Source organism: Vipera ursinii, assembly GCF_947247035.1.
Source record: "Vipera ursinii genome assembly, chromosome: 1".
NCBI classification, from domain to species: Eukaryota; Metazoa; Chordata; class Lepidosauria; order Squamata; family Viperidae; genus Vipera; species Vipera ursinii.
The window spans coordinates 253,379,391-253,404,339 of NC_139512.1; the positions used below are offsets into that span (position 1 = coordinate 253,379,391).

General features: G+C 38.3%; 1 protein-coding gene across 1 annotated transcript in view; it reads left to right on the top strand.

The window, feature by feature from the left end:
- The window catches only part of LOC310632280 (coiled-coil domain-containing protein 162-like), a 51,558-nt gene that overhangs the window by 4,722 nt on the left and 21,887 nt on the right, over positions 1–24,949 (top strand). The window contains exons 4-18 of the mRNA XM_083349358.1: positions 552–754; positions 2,005–2,163; positions 4,122–4,212; positions 5,485–5,625; positions 7,481–7,617; positions 9,014–9,125; positions 13,348–13,397; positions 14,344–14,520; positions 15,005–15,122; positions 17,089–17,254; positions 18,638–18,776; positions 21,336–21,489; positions 22,905–23,000; positions 23,217–23,357; positions 24,115–24,314. Coding sequence (XP_083205484.1) covers positions 552–754; positions 2,005–2,163; positions 4,122–4,212; positions 5,485–5,625; positions 7,481–7,617; positions 9,014–9,125; positions 13,348–13,397; positions 14,344–14,520; positions 15,005–15,122; positions 17,089–17,254; positions 18,638–18,776; positions 21,336–21,489; positions 22,905–23,000; positions 23,217–23,357; positions 24,115–24,314 — 2,084 coding nt within the window. The remainder of the gene's footprint in view (positions 1–551; positions 755–2,004; positions 2,164–4,121; positions 4,213–5,484; positions 5,626–7,480; positions 7,618–9,013; positions 9,126–13,347; positions 13,398–14,343; positions 14,521–15,004; positions 15,123–17,088; positions 17,255–18,637; positions 18,777–21,335; positions 21,490–22,904; positions 23,001–23,216; positions 23,358–24,114; positions 24,315–24,949) is intronic.

Below are 24,949 nucleotides of genomic sequence, written 5' to 3' on the forward strand. Positions count from 1 at the left end.
GTAGAAAAATAGGGACCACTCCGGTGGGAAGGTAACAGCGTTCCGTGCGCCTTTGGCGTCTAGTCATGCCGGCCACATGACCACGGAGACGTCCTCGGACAAGCGCTGGCTCTTCGGCTATGAAACGGAGATGAGCACCGGCCCCTAGAGTCGGAAACGACTAGCACGCATGTGCGGGGGAACCTTTACCTTTTACCTTAGTATCTTGATACAAAATTGTTTGAATTTAACTTCAGTTTTTCACTGGTACAATGGAGTAAAGCCATTTCTGTTTGTGAGCTGGGCACGGGGTACTATTTGTGCTTTAAGAGAAACTGTTGATTATGCTTAGAAGTAAAAAAGAGCATGTCCTCCCACAGTCATCCTTACCTGTTGTTTAGTCATCTGAAGGTTCTTTTTCCACCTTCTCCCTCTTCTCCTATCTTTCAATTAAATATTCCCATGGTACAAAACAACGTCTTGAATAATAAACTCTCAATCGTAACATCAATATGACCATCAATTGACATTATTTGAATTAAATATTTATAAATACTATTCTTTCATGGTAGATATTTGCAGATGTTCTGGTTGAGGATCCTCTTATTATAAGAGAAATTGTTGCATCAGCTTTGAAATCAGTATCAGAGGAAGAACAGAGATCAAGCAAAGAAAAACAAACTGTTACTTTGAATGTCTTTTCAAGACTCCTTGAACTTCTAACTCTCCGTCATCGGTTGATCGAGGCAGCAATAGAAGGGGCACAGCTGGGCAGGTTAGCAACGGGGACACGGAGGAAATCACTGTAGAAAGTTGTACTGAAATTTCGGTGATAATTTTTTTAATTTAATCTAAGCCTTTCCTGTACTATTAATTTTAATCTTTAGAAGTCTAGTGGCAAAACCCATACTCAATGTAATATTTATCTTTTTGCTGATGTAGTTCCCCGCTTTCTTCAATTCTCCCAAACCACAATAGATATCATCTTAATGACTATTAACTTCTTCATTGAAATCACTGTTCCTCTTCTTCCATCCCGATTCAGTATAACTTCTGACCCCATGATTTATAGCTGAAAGGTGGGAGGGACCCCTGGCCCGATCAGTATACTCTGTTGAAAAACCATTATTTTTAAGGGAAGCCCCAGATATCTCACCCTGAGTTGTAACCTATATAAAGGATAATAGCAGCTGAATGCAATTGATCAATAATAATTAAATGTGTTTCACCAATCAAATTATACTGTTTTTGCTTTGGCTTGTTCATTGGTTAGAAAATATTGCAAACATAATACACAAAACCCTTTTACTTATCTTTTCCTGACAACCCAAACTAAAATTTGGCTTAATGGTGAATAAGCAGCACATTGTCTAAACCTAGAACTCTGGCTTGTTCCATGCTAATTCCATGCTGGATATCTGAAGCAGAACATCCAGATTCAGTCACAATTTTGTTCCATACAGTATCAACCTTGAGAACTCTCAAGCTTCCTCTTTCCACGATATATTCAATATGAATAGTGATTAATATTTATATGTAAAGGTGTAGGTATATACATATGTATGTATATAGCATGTGTACTGTATATGTGTGTTATGTATGTATACACTTTTGAGACCAGGCAACAGAATTTAATTTTTAATGTCTGCCAGTGTGCCCACAGTAAAAAAAATAACAATAACGGCTATCTATCTATCTATCTATCTATCTATCTATCTATCTATCTATCTATCTATCTAATCTAGCCATGCAAAGAATCCAAAAGAAATAAGCCAGAATCCCTGATACAGAAATCACACTAATCAAATCATGGACAAAATTGCACATACTTTATTAGCACTCATTTGTGGGAGATGCCCGCAAAATAATCTGAGCACTGGAGAAAGTGAAATTATGGTTTGGAATATTATACAACTGTATTTATTTTTGCTGTGTGAGAAACTCAATATATGACAGGCAATAATGTGTTTTATTGTGACCAGTATAAGCAGTTATTTCAAATATGTACATTCTTTTTCTGTTTAGACTGTACAAAGAATTTGCAGAAGAAATGGGCTTTAATGGGTTCCATTTGTATCTAAGGCCAGTGTACTTTGAATGTGCAACTCACAAAGAGAAGGCTGACCAGCTCTCCCCGATATTCATTGCTTCACTTCTAGAAGATCATGACGTTAATGTGGACAGGTAAGTCAGAGGCTTATAAACATTTTCTGCAGATATAAACATGAATAAATCACCAACAAACTTGATAATATTTGCTTCCATTCTGAAGATAAACTTAGCAGTTTGATATAGAACAGCTACTGCTTTTAAAAAATGTTTTGTTAGAATATTACGATACAATAAAAGTATGAAAAAGAAAAGGAAAATAAGAAAAAGGAAAAAGTTAAGGATTAGAAAAGTGAAAAAAAAACAACGACCAGAAATTTTACTTCTGCCATTCTTTCTGTAGAATAATTGCCATCTTACTCTTCCCCCTCCATCTTTAATCCTTTCTAATCCTCATAGGACAGCTACTTCTTCCCACACACATTTCTCTTGAATAGAATCCAATCATACTTTCCTTCTGTGCGTCTAACTATACACATAGTCCTCGTCTTACTATTAAAATGGAGCCCAAAAGTTCCGTTGCTAAGCAGTTTTCAAGTGAGTTTTGCCCCATTTTACGATCTTTTCTGTCACAGTTGTTAAGTGAATCACTGCAGGTTTTTTAGCAAATCATTCAGTCATTAAGTGAATCTGGCTTCCCCCATTGACTTTGCTTGTTGCAAGCCAGCTGGGAAGATTACATATTATAAACCCATGACCCTGGGACAGTGCAACTATTACCGGTATAAATACATGCCAGTTGCCAAGCACCTAAATATTGATCACATGACTATGGGGATGTTGCAACGGTCACAAATATGAACACTGGTCATAAATCACTTTTTCCAGTGCCGTTGTAACTTTCCCTATCATCACTAAACGAATGGTTGCAAGTTGAGGAGCTCTAACAACCTGCTGTATCATATTGGTATTTTTATATTGCTTTTAATTGTGAACTGCCCGGAATCATATACTTGAGATGGGTGGCTATATAAAATGAATGAGTAGATGAATGAATGAATGAATGAATGAATGAATGTACAAACCCTTACAGCCTTTGGCTGACCTACAGGTTGTTTGGGACAATTAGAGCAAGACTTTTGAACTATGTTCTGCAAAACCCTAAGATTCTATGAGAATTTGATGGGATTCCATGTAAGAGCAAAGGGAGAGAAAATTTCACTTGAAAAATTTTCTGCCAGCATCTTAGAGTGGGCTTCTCCGATTTATTTGTTATCAATAGGCTATATAGCCTAATTGTTGTTTTTTTTTACAGCTTCATGAGTTAGAGCAGATCTCCCCAACCTTTTGGGGTTGGTGGCCCGGAGCCAGGGGGAGGGGGAAAAGAAAGGATGGTTTTGTGGGTGGGTGGGTGGGTGAATGCATGAATGCATGCATGTGTGCACAAACACCTGTTGCTTGCACAAGTGGAGCAGTGAACACCCGTGATGTTTGCATGAGTGGGGCTGTGACGCTGCTCACGCGAGTGGGGCTGTGTGCAAGCACACAAAGACACTGACCAGCCACTCATGCAACCCATTGGCCAATAGGCCACGGGCTACTACTGGCCACTAGGCTGCAGCCCTCTATAAGTGGGGACCCCTGAGTTAGCGGGCTGTTTGGAGCAGATCAGAGGGTACCCAGTCTTCCATCATCATCTTTTCCTTACATTAAATGGTTACTAATTACTTAATTACATCATATTAAATGGCATTAACATTTAAAAATTTAGCTGGACTAGAAAAGTGAAATATATATTTGACAAATAAATAATTTTATATTGATATAAATAGATATTCACATCCCAAAATGGAAGAAACAGTCCAGATTCATTCTTTTGAAAACTACACATGAAATATTGGGCTGGGAATATTTGCATATCTGATTAATTTTAAACATTCTTCAGAAATACTGTTCAAATATATGTTCTTCATAAACAAGGAAAGCTGAAATCACTTGTGATGAGGACAAGGATAATCTTTCATGTAATTTCTAAACGTAGATGGGTTGGCCTGTTCATTTCAGAAAAAGTTAAACATTGTTTTCTTTTGCAGATACATTCCTTCCAGCTTAATGTTAGAGATCCAGGATATAGACAATCAAATTGGGAAATTTAGCTTTTGCACGAGGGAGAGCATTCTGCAGGTAACTGAAATATTTTTATTCCAGTCTTAGTACTATTATATTAATTTATTTTACTTTTCTGCCCCTTTCCTATTTGTTTCATTTTGTACTAAACCAGCAGTGTTTATGACTGTACTTCTGCCCAGAGTCATAACAGATTCCATAAATAAATATTATTAGCATCTAGACTTTGAACAAATCTTGAAGCAAGAAATTGAATTCAAAACAATACCAAAAGTCACGTTATGCAACAATTTGATCACTCTGAAGTCTGGAAAAAAAGAGCTTTGTGAAGATGAAGAACTGGGTATGATTCCCAATCCTAACATACTCTGTCCAAAACGGAAAAAAGATATTTGTGTTCCAAGAAAAAAATCAGGGTTAAATCAGGGCCTTGGTGGAGCAGTGGGCTAATGCCTCCTTAATTAACACCAGCTGCCTGCAATTAGTGCAGGTTCGCATCCCACCAGGCTCAAGGTTGACTCAGCCTTCCATCCTTCCGAGGTAGGTAAAATGAGGACCCAGATTGTTGGGGGCAATTAAGCTGACTTTGTAATAATGCCGCTTGAGGTGTGTGTGAAAGCCCTAATAAGCAGGCATATACATAGAATGAAGGCTACTGCTAAGCTTGTAAGCCGCCCTGAGTCTTCGGAGAAGGGCGGGATATAAATGGAATTTTAAAAAAAAAGTTATGAGAATGGAGCCAGATATAGCAGAGGGTTGGAGTGGAAAAATCAATTACTGATTTCAATCAATCACATATCATTGCTGAAATGACTATTGCTTCTGTATGTTCACTGGACATCCTCTGATCAACTTTATTATCTGTCTATGGCGTTTGATTAGTTTTGTTTTGTGCTAAACTATTGTCACAGAAGATGGCAGCATGTTGTTAATTTTGGTTAATGTTGAAAATGCTATGCAGCGTCAGACATGGTGATAATTGAACAAAAGACTATCAGGAAATGATAGGGCTATACTGTACATGATAGACTGGGAAGTCACTCTATGTACAATATGTGTTTGCATGTGTGTAATCTGGGGAAAATATATGACAAAATACGCATCTTAAGAATGGTATCGGCACATACTGTATAGCTATCTGGAGTGAAGGCTGACTATGAGATCTTCTGAATTAGATACTGTTGCTTCCAAATTCAGTGCAAAATCAGTTCTGCTTCTAAATACAAATACACCTGAAGGAAGTTTATAGTCTCGTTGTCAGATATAAAGGAAATAAATGTGCAACATTACATTATAATTGCCGCTAATCTTTTTATCTTCACCCTGTAGCTATTGCTGAAGCATTATGGAATGGAAAACTTGCAGATTGCTCTTGCCTGCCAAGTCACACATAAAAACATGCTCCTTGTAGCTGTTCAACAGGCTGCATTTTGTCCTTCAGTGCAGCCCACACTAACTGGAGACCTAAAGGTTGGCGACTTTTCCTCCTCTTTCTCCCTTTCAAAGACCAAATTCCACCACTGCTTTTTAAAACACACACACACACACACACACACACACACACACACACACACGTCTCTGTTTCAGATAGGAGACTATTGTCAGAGACAAATAAAATTATGTGTACCTTTCTGTGCTAGGCTTTTTCATCTGGGGCCAATGTGAACTCCAAGGATTCTGCAATGTATTGGGATTTTACTTGAACTGTTTCATGTGTCTGTTTGAATGCTGCTTAAGGTTGCTCAATTGGTGTGTCTGTGTAACGGTCACTGACTAGCTAAACTTGCTGTCTCCAAGAAGATCATTGGATGATTTGGGGCGGGAATGGGTTCCCTATTGGCCGCTGCCTAGTGGCCAACCATATAAGTAGCTGCACAGAAGCCTCTGTTTCAGTTCTCTTCCTGTTTGCCTCAATAAAGCAATGTTCCTGTTTGCAACCTCTCTTCTCACTTACTGCCTACAAAGAACTCACAACACAACAGAGTCTCCATCCAGCATGGCTATTGCTGAAACCTCTGGTATTCGAAGGTCACATATTTGAATAGTATGCTGATTGAGAAAGGCCCTATTTCAGTTATGGAGTTCTTGACAGTAGATTTAATTTCTTTGCAAAGAAAACGTCAGCAGAGCTCATTATTTTGCACCTGCTTTATGTGATTACACACCTTGTTGTTAACCTTCTGGGATTTCAGCAAATCTTGTTTCTGAAACTAGACATTTCCTTCAGTCATGCAATAGGACCTAGGTTTTAAGATTTATGTATACTACTCCATAATGTTTTACAGCACTTTCTGAGCAGTTTACAAATGTCAGCATATTGCCACAGCAATCTGGTGTCATGGTTCCGATAGATGAAACCCATTGAAAGAACTTCAAGGCAAATTTTTTCCTTAAAGAGCATTTTATTCAGAAAACAAAGTATCAGCACTACATAGTTGAATCCAAAAATTTAATTCCCTCCCCCCAGATACAAAATAACAAAGTCCAATTCCCACCCCCAATAAGCTGCCATAAATCACATTCTCCAATTAACCTAAAAACGTGGGCTTTCTCCTCAGATCCTCAACCCGCCAAAATGTTATCAGCTTGTCCTTGAGTTCCCACAAAGCAAAGATTTTGCTGGGGGTCCGCAAAATCACTCTGCAGCCATACCTGTACTTGCACTGGCAGCTTAGAAGGAACTGGTTCTTCCATCCAAAAAAAAGGTGCCGGAACACCATTCCGTGCATTCTATGACAAAAAAAACCTGTTTTAACCAATTGTTGTTTCAAATTATACCTGTTTTTTCAGAATCAGGAGAGGATTAAAAAATATACATGTACTAAAAAAGTCTCATTAGTTTTCTTCCTAGACAGCTGAGTAAAAATAAAGTGTATTTAATATGTGTACTTCCTTCATTCAGTAATGTTACTCAGCTCCATACCTATATTGCCTTCTGGCTATTTAATACTTCCTTGTCCTTTTTTTAAATTTTTCTCTATTGTTTTCCCCCCTGGAAGTAATAGAAGAAGCCAAACTACAAGAATTTGAAGCTACAAAGCCAAAATGTCCTTCAACAAGGCCCTTATGATGGCATCAAGCATTCAAGAGCATGTGCTGAGTTCCAGGATATTTACGAGGGCCTCTGTTTATATTGACCTTTCTCTCCCCTTTATAAAAAATATTCAGTGTAACAATCTGAGCCACTGAGACTATCTGCCATTTAAATTTCCCATAATGCCCTCCAGAACTGGTTAGTGGTGGCTGAGCAGCAACAGCAACAACTTGCCTGGTGGTATCAGCATGGCTTCCCTGAGTAACAGATCCCTCTGCTCTTTTATTTCAGGAAGTACACCTAAGTATGAAAGCTCAAAGCAGCAACTCACCCAATGGAAGAAGTTCTACAGTTGGGAGTGAAGCAGAGGATGCCTTGATGTCTCATTCCTTTAGGAGATTTGCAACTGGAGGTTGCAGTTCAAAGAGGTAGCTTAAAGACACACACACACAGACACCTAGGTGTTGGGGCAAATGTGCTGAATGAGGACTGGAGAGAACAGGTCCACTCCAACCAGCCACAGAAATCCACTGGATGATTTTGGAATCATAATTTTCTATCAGTGTAACCTATTTCACAGGATGGTAGTAGAATAAAGTGAAGGGAAAATCTCTTCTTGATGGAGAGAGAGAGAGACTTTAAATATAAATGATAATAAAAAAAATCAGAGCATCTGGGTACTTAAGCTAGGGTTAGGTAGAGCAATTATAAGCCGTTCTAGTGTTTGAATGCTTTCTGGGCTTAAATACCAGATGGAGAAAATAGCCTAACACCCAAAAGTCGATTGCTCCCAAAGACTTCTTCCAAGTAGCTTATCTCCTATTCCAAGGGTGTCAAACTCAATTTCACTGAGGGCCGCATCAGCATTTCGGTTGCCCTCAAGGGCCCGGGTGGGTATGGCCAGGGTGGGCGTGGCTAGAGTGCGTATGGCCTACGCATCAAGGGTGCCTATGGGGGCCTGGGCAGGAGTGGGACAGATCTGAGGGTCTCTGGCAGAAGGAGGGTCTCTGGGCCAGGGCCAAGGCAGTGGGGGCCGTTCCCTCACTGTTTTCTGGATGGCTTCGCAGGCCACATGAAACCACTTCGCGGGCTGGATCCGGCCCCCAGGCCTTGTGTTTGACATGTCTGTCCTATTCTATTCTTTTTTTTCTTTTTTTTGGGGGGGGGAATCTTCCAGATGGGAAGGAAGGTTTTCCAGAATATAGTAAATCTTTGCCACTAATTTTGATTTGTAACTTACTCCGTACCACTGGCATTTTAAGTCAGCAAGTGCTGCTTCAAATACCTCAGTGTATGACTGCTTTGTGCCTTAAAGGCCAGTCTGTGCTTTCAGTGGAGAATTTCGAGTTCCTGGTTGAGCAACAGGCTGCCATAGTTGGGAAAGATTCCCAAATGCAGGACTGCTGCTAGGCCAGCATTACAGATCATAGGGGTTTCAGAAAACAACATATGTTCGTCACCTTATTGAGTTATTTTGTAAAAATAATAAAGGTGGGAAATAAGCAAATCAAATAAATAAATAAATAGCAAGCCTGATATCACAGAAAATGGGAAACTTTCCAAGTGTTTGACATATTTGTGTGTGTGTGTGTGTGTGTGTGTGTGTGTGTGTGTGTGTGTGTGTGTATAACACTAATTCATCCTGTTAATATAATGCATGGTTTTGGATTCTTCATAAAAGCAAGAAATAAACAGAAAAACAACAGCATTATATGTCAAGAAAGTTTAATGCCTGGGCACGGTCAAAGAATAGAATGATACTGGTGAATACAGTTTTCATTACATGGGTATTTCTTAATAATATTATTTTCTTTCATTCTCCAGACCTACCGAAGCTTTTGTTTCAATTCAGCTGGAGAAGCAGGGTCCACGTGACCTGATGCTGAATACATTCATTCAGAAGAAACAAATCTTGGGGAGTAGAATACAAAATCCAGTAAGTGTATCTGAAATTATTTAGGAATTAACCAACGTTTGATTATAACTTTTAAAGGACTATTCATTAACTTTACTATCATAACTTTCCCCTTCATGGATTACTGCCTTGTCATGGCGAAGGGGCTTGCGTAATTCAATGAAGCTATGAGCTATGCCATGCAGGACCATCCAAGACGGACAGGTCATAGCAGAGACTTCTGACAAAACGTGATCCACTGGAGAAGGAAATGGCAACCCACTCCAGTATCTTTGCCATGAAAACCCTATGGACAGTACCAAAAGGCAAAACGATATAACGCTGGAAGATGAGCCCCTCAGGTCGGAAGGCGTCCAATATGCTACTGGGGAAGAGCAGAGGGCTAGTACTAGTAGCGCCAGAAAGAATGAAGTGATTGGGCCAAAGCCGAAAGGACGCTCAGCTGTGGATGTGTCTGGTGGTGAAAGGAAAGTCCGATGCTGTAAAGATTTTTTCTCCATAGGAACCTGGAATGTAAGATCCATGAATCCAGGCAAGCTGGATGTGGTCAAACAAGAGATGACAAGACTGAACATCGACATCTTAGGAATCAGCGAACTAAAATGGACAGGAATGGGTGAATTTAATTCAGATGACCATCAGGTATACTACTGTGAGCAAAAATCCCTCAGAAAAAATGGAGTAGCCTCCATACAGTAGTCAATAAAAGAGTAGGAAAAGCAATACTGGGTTACAATCCCCAAAATGACAGAAAGATCTCAGTTCAAATCCAAGGCAAACCATTCAATATCACAGTAGTCCAAGTCTATGCCCCAAACACCAGTGCTCAAAAGGATGAAATTGACCGGTTCTATGAAGCCCTACAGCACCTTATAGAACTAACACCAAAAATTGATGTCCTTATCATCATGGGGGATTGGAATGCCAAAGCAGGAAGCCAAAAGATAACCAGAATAACAGGCAAGTTTGGCCTTGGAGTACAAAATGAAGCAGGGCACAGGCTGATAGAATTTTGTCAAGAGAATATGATGGTCATAGCAAATACTCTTTTCCAACAACCCAAGAGACGGCTTTACACATGGACATCACCAGATGGTCAACACAGAAATCAGATTGACTATGTGCTCTGCAGCCAAAGATGGAGAAGTAAAAACAAGACTAGGAACTGACTGTGGCTCAGACCATGAGCTTCTCGTTGAAAAATTTAGGTTTAAACTGAAGAAAGTAGGGAAAAACACTAGGCCACTCAGGTATGAACTAAATCATATAACCCTGATGAATGTACAGTAGAGGTGACAAATAGATTTAAGGAATTAGATCTGATAGAGTGCCTGAAGACCTATGGACAGAGGTTCGCAACATTATACAAGAAGTAGCAACTAAAACCATCCCAAAGAAAAAGAAATGCAAGAAAGCAAAATGGTTGTCTGAGGAAGCTTTGCAAATAGCTGAGGAAAGGAGGGAAGCGAAAGGCAAGGGGAAAAAAGAAAGATACGCCCAATTGAATGCAGAATTCCAGAGAATAGCTGGAAGAGATAAGAATGCCTTCTTAAATGAACAGTGCAAAGAATAGAATAGAATAGAATAGAATAGAATAGAATAGAATAGAATAGAATAGAATAGAATAGATTTTTTTCTTCAAGAAAATTGGAGAGGTGAAGGGAACGTTTAATGCAAAAATGGGCATGATAAAGGACCAAAATGGCAGGGACCTAACAGAGGCAGAAGAGATTAAGAAGAGCTGGCAAAATTACACAGAAGAACTACACAAGAACGAGCTTAACGTCCCTGATAACCACGATGAGGTGGTCACTGACCTCAAGCCAGACATCTTAGAATGTGAAAGTGAAGTGGGCCTTAGGAAAGCTGAACAACAACAAAGCTAGGGGAGGTGACAGTATTCCAGCTGAGCTATTCAAAATCTTAAAAGACGATGCAGTAAAAGTGCTACACTCAATTTGCCAGCAAAATTGGAAAACTCAACAGTGGCCACAGGATTGGAAAAGATCAGTTTACATTCCAATTCCAAAGAAAGGCAGTGCCAAAGAACGTTCAAACTATTGCACCATTGCACTTATTTCATATGCTAGTAAAGTTATGCTTAAAATCCTACAAGCTAGACTATACCAGTATGTGGATCGAGAACTACCAGAAGTACAGGCAGGATTTTGAAGAGGCAGAGCAACTAGAGATCAAATTGTCAACATACACTGGATCATGGAGAAAGCTAGGGAGTTCCAGAAAAACATCTACTTCTGCTTCATTGACTACGCTAAAGCCTTTGATTGTGTGGATCACAACAAACTGTGGCAAGTTCTTAAAGAGATGGGAGTACCAGGCCATCTCATTTGTCTCGAGAAACCTATATGTGGGCCAAGAAGCAACAGTGAGAACTGGACACGGAACCACTGATTGGTTCAGAATTGGGAAAGGAGTCCGGCAAGGGTGTCTACTGTCGCCCTGCCTATTTAACTTATATGCAGAGCACATCATGAGAAAGGCAGGGCTAGATGAATCGAAAGTTGAAATTAAGATTGCCAGGAGAAATATCAACAACTTAAGTTATGCAGATGATACTACTCTAATGGCAGAAAGTGAAGAAGAACTAAAGAGCCTCTTGTTGCGAGTGAAGAGAAGAATGCAAAAGTTGGGTTGTAACATTAAGAAAACCAAGATCATGGCATCCGGCCCTCTCAATTCCTGGCAAATAGATGGGGAAGAAATGGAGGTAGTGACAGATTTTGTTTTCCTGGGCTCCAAGATCACCACAGATGGGGACTGCAGCCAAGAAATTAAAAGACGCTTGCTCCTGGGGAGGAAAGCCATGGCAAATCTAGACAGGACACTAAAAATCAGAGACATCACCCTGCCAACAAAAGTGCGTATAGTCAAGGCTATGGTCTTCCCAGTTGCAATAGATGGCAGTGAAAGTTGGACCATAAGAAAGGCTGAGCGCCAAAGAATTGTGGCCTTTGAACTATGGTGCTGGAGAAGACTCCTACGAGTCCCTTGGACTGCAAGGCAATCAAACCGGTGAGTCCTAGAGGAGATCAGCCCTGACTGCTCTTTAGAAGGCCAGATCCTGAAGTTGAAACTCAAATACTTTGGCCACCTAATGAGAAGGAAGGACTCACTGGAGAGGAGCCTAATGCTGGGAAAGATCGAGGGCAATAGAAGAAGGGGACGACAGAGAATGAGGTGGCTGGATGGAGTCACTGAAGCAGTAGGCATGAGCTTAAATCGACTCCAGAAGATGGTAGAGGACAGGAAGGACTGGAGGAACATTGTCCATGGGGTCGCGATGGGTTGGACACAACTTCGCAGCTAACAACAAAAACCATAACTTTGGCTTTAAATTTGTGGAAATATTTTGTCCCTACAGATAGTGCTTACAACCACATGTGGGACCAAAATTTCCATTGTTAAGCAAGGGAGTTAAATGAATTGTTTCGATTTTATGACCATGTTTGCCATGGTTATTAAGCAAATCACTGTAATTGTTAAGAGAATCACATGGTTAAATGAATCTGGCTTCCCCCATTGACCTTGCTCATCAGAAACTGGCTGGGAAAGTCACAAATGACAATCACACAACCCTGGGAGGCTGCAGCCATTGTAAATACATGTTGATCACCAAGCATCTGGGTTTTGATCACTGCATGTTGCTGCAGTTATAAGTGTGAGGACTGTTCATATTTCACTTTTTTTCAGTTACATTGTAATTTTAGTTGCTAAACAAATGGTTGTAAGTTGAGGACTACCCGTATTTTAAAATATAAAATATATTTTAGTTATATTTAGGTATATCTAGGCTTTGTGAGATCGGTGGCCATGTAAACAGGATCAATAAATAAATATTAAAAATAAGTCAGTCTTGTAATCAGAACAAATAAGAACAATAATGTGTGTATGTATGAAAGAAATAATAGAGGAGTAAAGTCTTACGAATACCTGAAAAAAATAAAATAAAAATAGTTTCTTTAATTGTTATCATAAAAAAGCCAGGTGGTTCTTCTTTAGATAGGAAAACCTTTCAAAAGTTTGTTTTGCTGTTTGAGGAATTGTTATACAAAAATGTTCCTGAGAACAGGATGTATCAGGTTGGGAGAAATGTTAAGAGAATTCCTGAATCTTTCCACTGCAATTCCCTGTTTTCCTTTAAAATACGCTTTCAACATTTCATATATAATTATTATAACTGTGTACAATTTAAGTAACAAACAAGTGGCATCATTTCTTCTAGGATGAAGCTGAAAAAGTCAAAAGAGAAGTCATTGCTGAATATTGCCACAGGCAAGTATCTCTCCTTAAGAGTCATACATAGGATATTTGTTTCTCCCCACAGTCTGTGTTATGGTAGGAAATAATGCAGTGTTGACATTTATTCAGCAGAGGCTCTAAAGGAACAGGAGAGTAAATATAATGCTAAAATGAAACAAATTGAAACATCTTGTACATAATATTCTGTTATTAGTTGAAGCAGGAAAGAAAACAAAAAAAAAACCCCACACCAATTAATCCTTTATAGAACCTTTCAATGTATATTATATGAATTGGCTATATACAGCATTTATATAACTAAATCGTTCATCCACCTTAGTATTTTATACATAAAGCAGAAGAAACTTGATATTCAAGGTATGAGGTCTGAATTGTTGCAGTGCTGATTTTGTTATAAAGAAAGGATGTAGTCATTGTTACCGATACCAAAAATCATGCCCCTGAATCAGAGGTAAACAAACAGAAAGGTTCCACCAAATTCAGAGTTGAGTTGAGTTCAGTGTAACTCAAACAACATGACTAGCATTCAGGGATTTGAGGAAGTGTAGTCCAGAATATCTGGAGGTGGGCATGTAATTTAGATCTGTATTGTGCTCCTTCTGATATTATAAATGATGTGAATTGAATTCTTTTAAAAATGCGGGCGAAGCATGTCACAGGCTGGGATGTTGAATTAAAAATATACAATAAATAATTCTATTTTCCAGTGTAGAAGTCATATAATTACCTGATACCGTCACAATGAAATAATAAGAAATATTAGTGAATGTTTGCATTCTTCCACCGTTACCTATTGCTAAGGCTGAAAATATAAAATCCTATGCATTATGATCTCACAGCAGCACTGATGTTTTGAAACTTCTTCCTTTTGAAGTTGGTAATTTGAATATCAAGGCTCTGTTGTTTTTTTAATATTAGCTATATCATTCTTCTGATATTAGATTTGGATCCCATTTAGGTTGAATCATCGTATGTCTCAGTACTCTCTTCGAAGTCAGATCATCGCCTATTATAACAGTATAAAAGCAATGCTGGATGACTTTCCCAGGGTGAAAAACAAATACTTTACCATAGGATTGCCACAAGAAAAAAAAGATGAAAAAGAATCCAAAGAAAAAGTTAACAGTGATCCCAGGTTTGTAACTTGTTTGCAGAGTTCCCTACCAATTTGATTGGTGTACCAGAGAGAATGGAATTAGCCTTGAGAGGTAACAGTTGGGTTAAACCATGGGTCAGCAACCTGAAACAGTGAAAGAGCCACTCGGAACCGGTTCCCTCACAAAAGGAAAAACTGGGAGCCGCAAAAAAATATGTGCACATGCGCATACATACGCGCATGCGCAGAACAGGGTTTGACTGAAGAGTGGAGCCAAGGCGAGATATGCACCTACCCTGCATATTTGAATTGATTGGTTGAACTTTTTTAGTCCCACTTTTTTTTTTGACTGCACATGGCAGAGGACTGGGAGCCGCAGGAGACGGCTGAAAGAGCCTCATGCGGCTCCGGAGCTGCGGGTTGCAGACCTGTGGGTTAAACCAATATCAGTTAGTGGTTCTTGGGTGCTGTGTACCATTAGATTTATTTCTATAAGTAATTCAATTATTCTGTCAACAATCAGGTCATTCCAGCCACGACCTCGTTCCTTGCTGTCCAGTGATGGACAATCCTTCTTGAACCTGTGGTTCATCCCTCATCCTTCAGAAACTCTAGCTGCATTCAAAATGTTGCCAGAGAAGGTCAGTGCTTTGACAATCTTGCAAAAAGTCCTTTATTGGCCAAATGGCCTATATCTGAGATTGATCAAATAATAAGAATGCAAATATGAATGGGGCAGGAAAAGATATTTTATTGGGAATCATGATTTTAAAAATGACTGAGGAGTTGGGACCCAAGATATTTGATACTTTGCAAGGTTTTCTCTCATCATCCTCATCCCTCATACACAGTCAGAGATACTGTGAAAGCTAAGAAAACTATCCTGACTGAGAATTATGGATTTAGTCCAACCTAATGGATGCTCCATTTGGGGCAAATTTGGCCTATCCTTTGGCGGACAGCAGGTACAAAGATTTTATCAGCTTCTTTGTTGGGTGATATCTGCAATAGAAGGAATGCAAGTTAAGCAGGTCTTTCTCCTATGTAGAAATCTAGCAGTATTACTCAAATTGCTACAGAAGCTAAATTGCACTGCTTCTTACCATACATAATGAATAATCATGATGCAATGAAGTTGCCTAAGAGATTTGCTATGCTGATCCATAATTGTTTGAACTATGATTCATTAAAAAGGACACAATTGACTGATTTCTTATGCACTGGGTTAATCATTAAAATGCTACCATTTTTAAGTTCACCAATCTGTACTGCATTATGATTTAGTGCAGGGGTGGTTAGTTTTTGGAGGCCAAAGACCATGCCTAATATTTTGAGAGAAACCAAGGGCTGCAAAAAGAGTGGGACCACATTTTTGATGTGGAAGGGCAGCAGTCTGGGAGAACGTTTTGAAGGTTTATTTTGTTTTTTTTAAATGTATAGGACTAAGGGCTTATCTTACATCTATTGCATCTTTTGTATTTTCATATTTATCTCCTCATGATTTATGAGATAAGATAGCAATCATAGTCAGAAGAGGCTTTGGGGCCATAAAAAGGGACATTGGGGACCTCCTTTGTGTCTGTGACCATAGGTTGCCTGCATGTGGTTTAGCACAGTGTAGGAACTAAGTCACAGAAAAGATGGAAAGATAAAGAAATATATTAGAAACCTTAAATAACCTCAGTTAACTCCTAAATATTAGATGTGCTGCTGTTTTTAAGGAAAATACAAAGTTCATCCACTAAATTTCAATTCACCCAGAAAAAAAATACTTGGGCTTACTGTTCGGTAACTACTGAAGTGGTAGCTGGATCTGCCCTTGAGATACAGGGAGAAGAGAGGCAGCTGCGGGAATGATCAGATAAAAGCAGCTTAGCCCGTAGTAGGAATGTGGGTAGGGCACGCGGCTCAGAAGAGAACCTCCCTAGAAGAGAGATGTAATTTCAGACTGCAGGGTTCTAGTAACGTAAGCTTACCGTAAAATAAAATGAGCTCATCTGGCTGTGGATCTGATCTACCTCGTAAGGCTGACATCTACCAGTAGGCAACTCAAGCATACTGCTTGTTGGCACTAAATATACTGTAGAAAGACAGGAGGACACTAGTGAACCTGTTTGGAGAAGATTTACTGTAGCAATCACAGTAGCTTCTGAACAATTTAACTGGTATCACTCTGGTCTGCTCAGTCAGTTTCTTTAAAGCCTTTCTCTGCCTGTTCTGGGATTACTAGGCAACCAAATGGCTGACTTATTTAATAAAAGCGGGACAGGCTTGCAATCCCAAAAGACAGACATAGAGCAAAATTGTAAATTCTGAAAGTTATAATGATCAGATGCAAAATGGACTTAATTCAGTGGGGTATTGTTTGCCTTCATAACACATCAGCCAGGCAGTTCAAAAATGGCAAATCGCCCAGCTGAACCATTACAGCAGCTGTGCTCCCTACTCCCGCTCTGCTGCAGCCTAATGGAAGGACTCTTGGATGATCAGTGCAGAAGAGGTCAAACCAGATGGAGCTGGCTGCTACTTTCATTTTGTGGTTTGCTTGACGATCTGTGATTTTTTTTCTGAAAGACTGCCTTTTTTCTTTAACCTCCTTTCTCACAGGTTGGCTGTAGTGCCCTGCGGCACTCATTGCAAATCGTGGCACCTTTTCACGACATTATTGCATACATTTTCAGTTTTGCTCAGCTGGGAAGTGCACCAGGCTGCTTCGATTACAGGTGTCCTTCTGAACATCTCACAGCAGACTGGGGAGGGACTGAGCAGATCGGTTAGTACCCGTTGTTGTTGGGGATAAAGTATTGTTTATTCTTGTGGATGTAATAATAATAATAATAATAATAATAATAATAATAATAATAATAATAATAATGATAATGATGATGATGATGATGATGATGATGATGATGGACCTTGGAGGTCATCTAGTCCAACCCCCTGCTCAGGCAGGAAACCCTATACCATTTCAGACAAATGGCTGTCTAGTCTCTTCTTAAAAACTTCCAGTGTTGGGGCATTCACAGCTTCTGGAGGCAGGTTGTTCCACTGGTTAATTGTTCTAACTGTCAGGAAGGTTCTCCTTAGTTCTAGGTTGCTTCTCTCCTTGATTAGTTTCCATCCGTTGCTTCTTGTCCTGCCTTTTGGCGCTTTGGAGAATAGCTTGACTCCCTCCTCTTTGTGGCAGCCCCTGAGCTATTGGAACACTGCTATCATGTCACCCCTAGTCCTTCTCTTCATTAAACTAGACATACCCAATTCCAGCAACCGTTCCTTATATGTTTTAGTCTCCAGTCCCCTAGTCATCTTTGTTGCTCTTCTCTGTACTTTGTTGCTCTTCTCTCTTCTCTAGAGTCTCAACGTCTTTTTTACATCGTGGTGACCAAAACTGGATGCAGTATTCCAAGTGTGGCCTTACCAAGGCATTGTAAAGTGGTATTAATACTTCACATGATCTTGATTCTATCCCTCTGTTAATGCAGCCTAGCACTGTGTTGGCTTTTTTGGCAGCTGCAGCACACTGCTGGCTCATATAGTTGATCTACTTTGCCATGACGTGACTGCAGCTGTTTCACAATGTTAGACTGAGCGAAGAGATGGGAGATAGGGCAAGTAGGAATAATTTTGTCTATTAGAAGAATGATTTGCCCCACTGGATGCAGAAATGGAGCTACACTTTTGAATGTACTAACAGTTGCAGAACACTGAGGTTTTAGTCCACTAAAGATTTCAAATGCAAAGCCATGTTTCTCAGAGGAGTAGCACTAAAGCAAGCAACTAAAATTCATTTTTAATGTGTGCCAATGTGCCTACAATAAAAAATGACAATGACAATAAAGGTTATCTATCTAAAGGGTGGAGGAAGCATATACTATATATATCCCATTTTAGATGGCTATTCAGGTAAGCTGACAAAATTTTGCTGGTAGATTAGTAAAGTTGTCTGAAAGTCTCAGGAGATGAGAACTTTTGAACCCCCTGAACCAAATCAGTAGGTCCTGAGAAAAGCACACCAGTTAGAATAAGTCAAACTAGCAACAACTTGGTTGTTTTTCATAGAGAACTGCAGTGTAATAACTGGATAAAAGTATTTGATGTGATATTACAAAAAAAAAAGACCAAAGGAACCAACGCATACTCTTTTTTTGGATTCTAGGAATTGAACTTCTTGAAATACAGAAAAAAATAGACAGCCTTCCAAATTCCTCAGATCCAAAGAAAGTGTCTCACCTGCTGACCGTGCTCAAAGAAGTGAAGTTTCTTCAGTTTGAAGCAGCAGTGAGATACTCAATGAGGTAAAATATAAAGCTCATTGCATCAGAAAGATAAATAAATTAAATGATGACTGACTTTTAGCATACTAAAACAATGGGGGGGGGGAGGAAGAGCAAATCAAGGAAGATATGAAAAAGAAGCACATCTGAGGGGTTTTCTTTAAGGTGTTTGAAACTTTCTCCTGAGTGACTCTTAAGAACAGGAGCAATTCAGCCTTTATATCTGGATATTTTCTTCTACTGAAAATGGTGTATAGTCCATTACTTCTCTGTTTACTAGGGAGCAAATATGGTGGGAGATTGGAAAAATGGGAGTAAGTTGGGGGCACACTTGCAAAAGGACTGCTAGGAGAGAAAGCTGCCCATTCACAAAATGGCTGTCAAGAAGTGGCATAACTAGCAGTAAGATTCTATTATAGGCTCACTCAATCTTCCTGCAAGACCTCTTGACTGCCCAGCTCCTTTTTCTTCTTTTTTCCTAGCAGGTGGGCACCTTTCCAAATAAATACTGAACTGCAATGTCCAAAATTTTGTCCATTTATTTACTTTACTAAAAATTCATGGGGCCTCCTTGGGGTGCAAGGCATTATTGGAAAGAAGGCTGAAGGCAGAAGATTGGGGAGCTTAGTAGCACTCCATATTTTTTTTTCTCCTGCAGACTGTAAAGCAAGTGGGAAAGGAGGTAATTCCTTTTTTTTGTATAGATTTTATTAGTTTTTATGGGGTTAGGGGTAAGGTAGAGTCAGGATTAGGGTTGGGGTTTGGGTTAGGGTTGGGGTTTGGGTTTTTCCAAATAACATTTTCAATATTTAGTAAACAGCATAATGTCTGGGTACGTGTATTTAACTAACAATAATAGATATAGTTAATTATCATAAACAATATATTAATTCATCACTCAATAGCCTTCTTCTTACTAATATAAATTCAAAATTACATATCACATTCCTTTCTCTCTGACTCATTTTTCTAGCCATTGATAAAAAATTTCCCATGTTCTAAAGTACACTGAGACTTCTTTCTCCTTCATCTTTAAAGTCAATCTATCCATTTCTGCACACTCTAGAATTTTCTTAATTAGTATTTCTGCAGTTGGTAAGTTTTCATTTTTCCAATGCTGGGCAAATACCATTCTTGCTGCTGTTAATATGTGTAGTATTAGATATCTACAATCTTTCTTGTAATTAGCTCCTATTATTCCTAACAAAAATAATTCTGGCTTAAAGTCTATTTGTTTTTTTAGTCATTTTCTCCAACCATAAATGTATTTTAACCCAAAATCTTTTTGCTTTAGGGCATGTCCACCAGATATGATAATAAGTACCTGGTCTCTGTTTACATTTCTAACAATTATTTGAAAGGAGGTAATTCTGATGCAAATATGTCCAGAAAGAAATGCATCTTATCCACGTCTCGTCTGTGGGCGTTCTCAGTTGTCCAAGTCATGGTTGTCCCAAAGGTGCTTTTTCAAAAGGCAACTGGACTTCTTTTGTTTTCCTTGAAATGCTACACCTACTGCTTTGCATTATTACTTTTTAAAAAGACCAAGTAAATAAATAGCAATCTTCATTCCTGATACTAAAGTGATTATAAAACTATGATCAGAGGAAATATACAGTACATCTTACATAACCTGAAAAGGAAGACTCCTCCTGCTCCAATAATTGTCTTTAGGGGAGGAGGATTTAAATTCAGTGAGAATTTTTAACAGGCAGATGAAATCTCTGTCTCTGTATGGGAGATGAATGGATAATTTTAAATTTGGAGCCACACACACACACAATGTGTTTGTGTGTGTGTGTGTGTGTGTGTGTGTGTATTTTAGGATCAGATCTTTTTGAATAGTAAAATCAGGATTAAGGAATTAAATAATATTAAATAAGGAATTTTAAAAGATGTAAATAAAATTTATTCAAATGAATTTTTGTTTTGTTTCTAGAAGCTATAAAATATTTTATTTCTACATTTTGTGGAAAGCTATAACTATAATACGAATTAAACAGCACTGATTATTGTGGCCTTTTTTATTTTATTTACCTTGTACACTACTTTATTTATAAAATGCATTTAAGATCACATATGAAGAGTGAGTCTGCACATCTCTTCACTGGTGAAATGTGTAAGTTGTGGAGTGTTCATGGGAAATGTATTGTGTAAACTGGAGTAAAAGGGTGGAAAAATAAGACATTCCAAATTGGTTTCATTGAAGTCCAAGAGCATAATTATGTTACCAGCCAAAATTAATATTCCTTCTGCAATGTAGTGGGTACATAACACCTTCTCCATGGGAATGATAGGCAGCAGTGTGTTTTTAATGAGAAAATCCTTTTTGACCTCCTTCAGCATCCGGATAGGGATCCAGGGATAAAAGAATGGGAAATGCTAGATCACTTTTCAGGTAGATGTTGTCACAGTATAACAAATGAAATGCATTGTGCAATATTTAAGCAGAATAAATTGGAAATTGCATTTGTCTTTTCAACACTTATCTTAAAAATTCATATGGTCATCCATCTTAAGCAATTCTGGATAACTCACAATAATAGTAAGTATTGTTCTATTTTTCTAACATCCCTTCAGGGAAGCATTTTTATCCTCTGGAAATGTTTCTGCATATCAGAGTCTTACGGACAACATTTACCACGCATTGCCTCCCATGAGTAATGTGGTTTTTGGAAGTGCATTTGCTTCTCAACTCCAAATTCCACAGCTATTAGATCCACATGGGCAGAGAGTGAGTAAAGTAGCTTTTTAATGAAATATTTGCTTTAACTTCTAAGACATCTTTCAGAAGCATTTATATCTCACCTATTCTCCAAAGAATTCTGTTCAGCATTTAACAATTAAAAACAGCTGAAGTGATTTTCTTCTCATCCGTACCAAAGGTATATATAGAAGGTACAAATATGAATAGTGTGGCTCTTTTAATGTAAAAGTTCAGGCAAATGCTCTATTGCAGGGGACTAATGTATCTTTCTGATCTATTTTTTTACAGTCTAAAAGATATTTTAATTAGCAATTTTTGGTTTTACCAGTAATGACAGAAATCATAATTTCAGCAGAGGACTACACAAATCTGCGGAGAGCAGCTTTTGAGCTAAAGCATTTGACTGCCTTCATGGCAGTCAGTAGGTTTCTTTCCATGATAGCTCTGTACTTTGAGGAGCTCATGTTTCAGCATTTTCCTGTAATAAAAAAAAATTGTGTGGTCTTCAACACTGTAATATGGATGGTAGTAAAACTTCCAAGTCCACACATAAGTCTTTTCTGTCTCTCTATGTATGTGTTTGTGTGCCTTCAAGTCAGTGTTGACTTCTCGTGACTGCCTGGACAAGTCCCTGCAGTTTTCTTGGAAGATTTCATTAATAGTTTTGGTGTTCTTGGTGCTCTCTGAGCTTGGTTGTTTTCTTGCAGATGTTTCCTTGGTCAATGAGGTAACATCTAGTTACACAACCATGTTCCCTAGATGGGTAATAAAATGGCTGCAAGAAAACAACCAAGCTCAGACAGTACTAAGAACTCCATGGTTGAACCCTGAGGTACAAATATTTTCTCCTACAAGTGGTTTTTCCATTGCTTGCTTCTTAGGGATGAGAGAGAAAGACTGGCCCAATGTCACCCAAATGGCTTTGTGCCTAAGGTGGGAGTAGAACTCACAATCTGTAGTCTACTGCCTTAACCATCCCAACACATTGGCTCTATACATAAGTCTTTTGACTTGTTTTGTTTGTAACCCAAGAGCCGCTCTTGACAACCTATGAGACTTACGTAAAGTCTCTTCCCCATGTGCATATCAGCTTTCTTTCTTTCTTTTTCTTTCTTTCTTTCTTTCTTTCTTTCTTTCTTTCTTTCTTTCTTTCTTTCTTTCTTTCTTTCTCTTTCTTTCTTTTTTTCTTCTTTCTTTCTTTCTTTCTTTCATTTATTTAGATTGATTGATTGATTGATTGATTGATTGATTGACAATAAGGGTGTGAAGCATCTACAGTGATTTTTTTTCCCCCTGGAACTTTACTGTTCCTTTTTTGCCCACACAGTTCACTGATCAATGCACACTTCTGTCAATTAAGCTGGACTTACGGATATTAGGGGTAGGATACATGTGCCTAGGACTTAATATTAGAACTCTGCAATTATCATTCCTTCTTTTAGGCATTAATGTTTTTTCCATGGAGGACGTTCCTAGCAAGAGGAGGTCTATTTCCTGACACCATAAGCAACCTAAATCCCATAAATGCTGGTATGCAGGTATGAGGCTTTTATTTCTTAGTACATCTTGGATTTCCTTGGATTGTCAACACTATGCAGATAACACTTTATTGCACCTAGAACAAATTATATTGCCATATCTGAATTAAACACATTGGTAGCATATTTCATGTCCTAGTATCACTTCTTAGATGAATCAGTGATTTACTTTTGTCAAAATCCAATCAAGTTCTGAATTCATCTCATCTTTCCTAGTTATGTCTATGTAGTCTGAGCACTGAGGATCAAAAAGTAGCTCACGGAGAACTGATTGGGATGCAGTTTGTAATGGAAGATGTTCTCTGGAATTCTGAAATTCTGACTGACCACCAAGAAGTGCCAAAACTGTTCAGAAATGTAAAACAGGTGGAATTGTGCATAAATCTTACTCTGTTTTGTTTGGGGCTGACCACATTTGCATTTAGCACTAAATAAAAAGCTTTAACTCTGCAGTTCTTTTATTTCTTGCATTAATTACATGATAAAATTGTTCAAGTTGCAGAAAAATTATGTGTGGCAACTTTTGCTAGAATGTATCATATTATATAACTGAATGGCAGCATATCTTTAAATGACTTGACATCAAACTTGACTTTTTTTAAAAAAAATTCCTGAACTACCATGTGAAATATAGTATCAGTCACTTATAGACTAGAGACTATCAGTGGTCAGTAACAGGCAATTTTTATATACCGTAATTTACTCAGAAACAAGAATAACTGAGGGATCCTTGGTGCTCTCTGAATTTGGATGTTTTCTTGCAGACATTTCATTACCTAAATTAGGAGCATCAACAGTGCTAAGTCTTTTCTGCAAGAAAGCAACCAAGCTCAGAGACCACCAAGGACACCCCCCCCCCCATTTCAACCCTGAGCTACAAATATTCTCCTTTATTGGTTTAAGAATAACTGGATGAAAAGTCTTCAATTGTTAATTCACACAATGTATATGCTGGTGTCTTTTGACACTGAGTATTAATGTGGACTGACATAAGTTAGCTGTAGACTTAAATCATTTTCTTAATTTTTTAAATTTGGCAAAAATGTGCTTTTGCAGCTCTGTTAAAATCTCTTTCTAAAAAATATCTTGTATTTTCCAATCATTGTTTCTGCAGGTTTCAGCATCAATGGCTGAAGCAAAAGGAAAAGCTTTAACAGCACCACCTGATACAATGACCTCATATGCCTTGCAGAGATCATATCTGATACGATGGAATCAACTGGAAATGTTAAAGGCAGAATGGGGAAGACTTAAACTGAAAGTTGAGGACATCAATACAGTTCCTCTGTATAAGCAATTTTCTGAATTGTATGAGTAAGTTACATCCTAGTGTAAAAATATTTTTAATTTAAACAGTCATATTAAATCTCAGCAGTGCAGATTAAAAATAAAACAATATTTCATTTTCCTGTTTTCCTTGTTAAATTTAATTTTAAAACAAAATAGATTTAACAACAATATGCATCCTTATTTATAAATAAGAACATAGAAAAATTGATTTACTTTTCCTTCTTGAAATTCTATATTTAAAAAAATCAGAATATACCCAATCATATATTTAATCTATTCTACTCACCCCATCTTGGGAATGATGAAATATTACGTACTGACCGTGATTGTAATGGAAAGTATTCATAAATTGCATCCCATTGTTTTCACAACTTTATGAGGTGAGTAAACAAGGAAGTAATTTGATTGAATTCAGTCATAAATGTTTATGGTATCTTTGCTAAGTTACTAAGAATTGTGAATAAAGCCAGTAGACATCTGGGTGCAATTCAAGGTTCTGGTCATCAGCTATAAAGCCCTCCAAAGCATCTCTCCAGTTGTTTCTATCCATCCAGAGTTGATATACTTCAGATCACTTCCATAAATGGCTGGGATTGAGGAAGCATGGTTTATTACTGCCCGGCCCTGCCCTCGGGACCCCATCAATCCTAGATACAAAT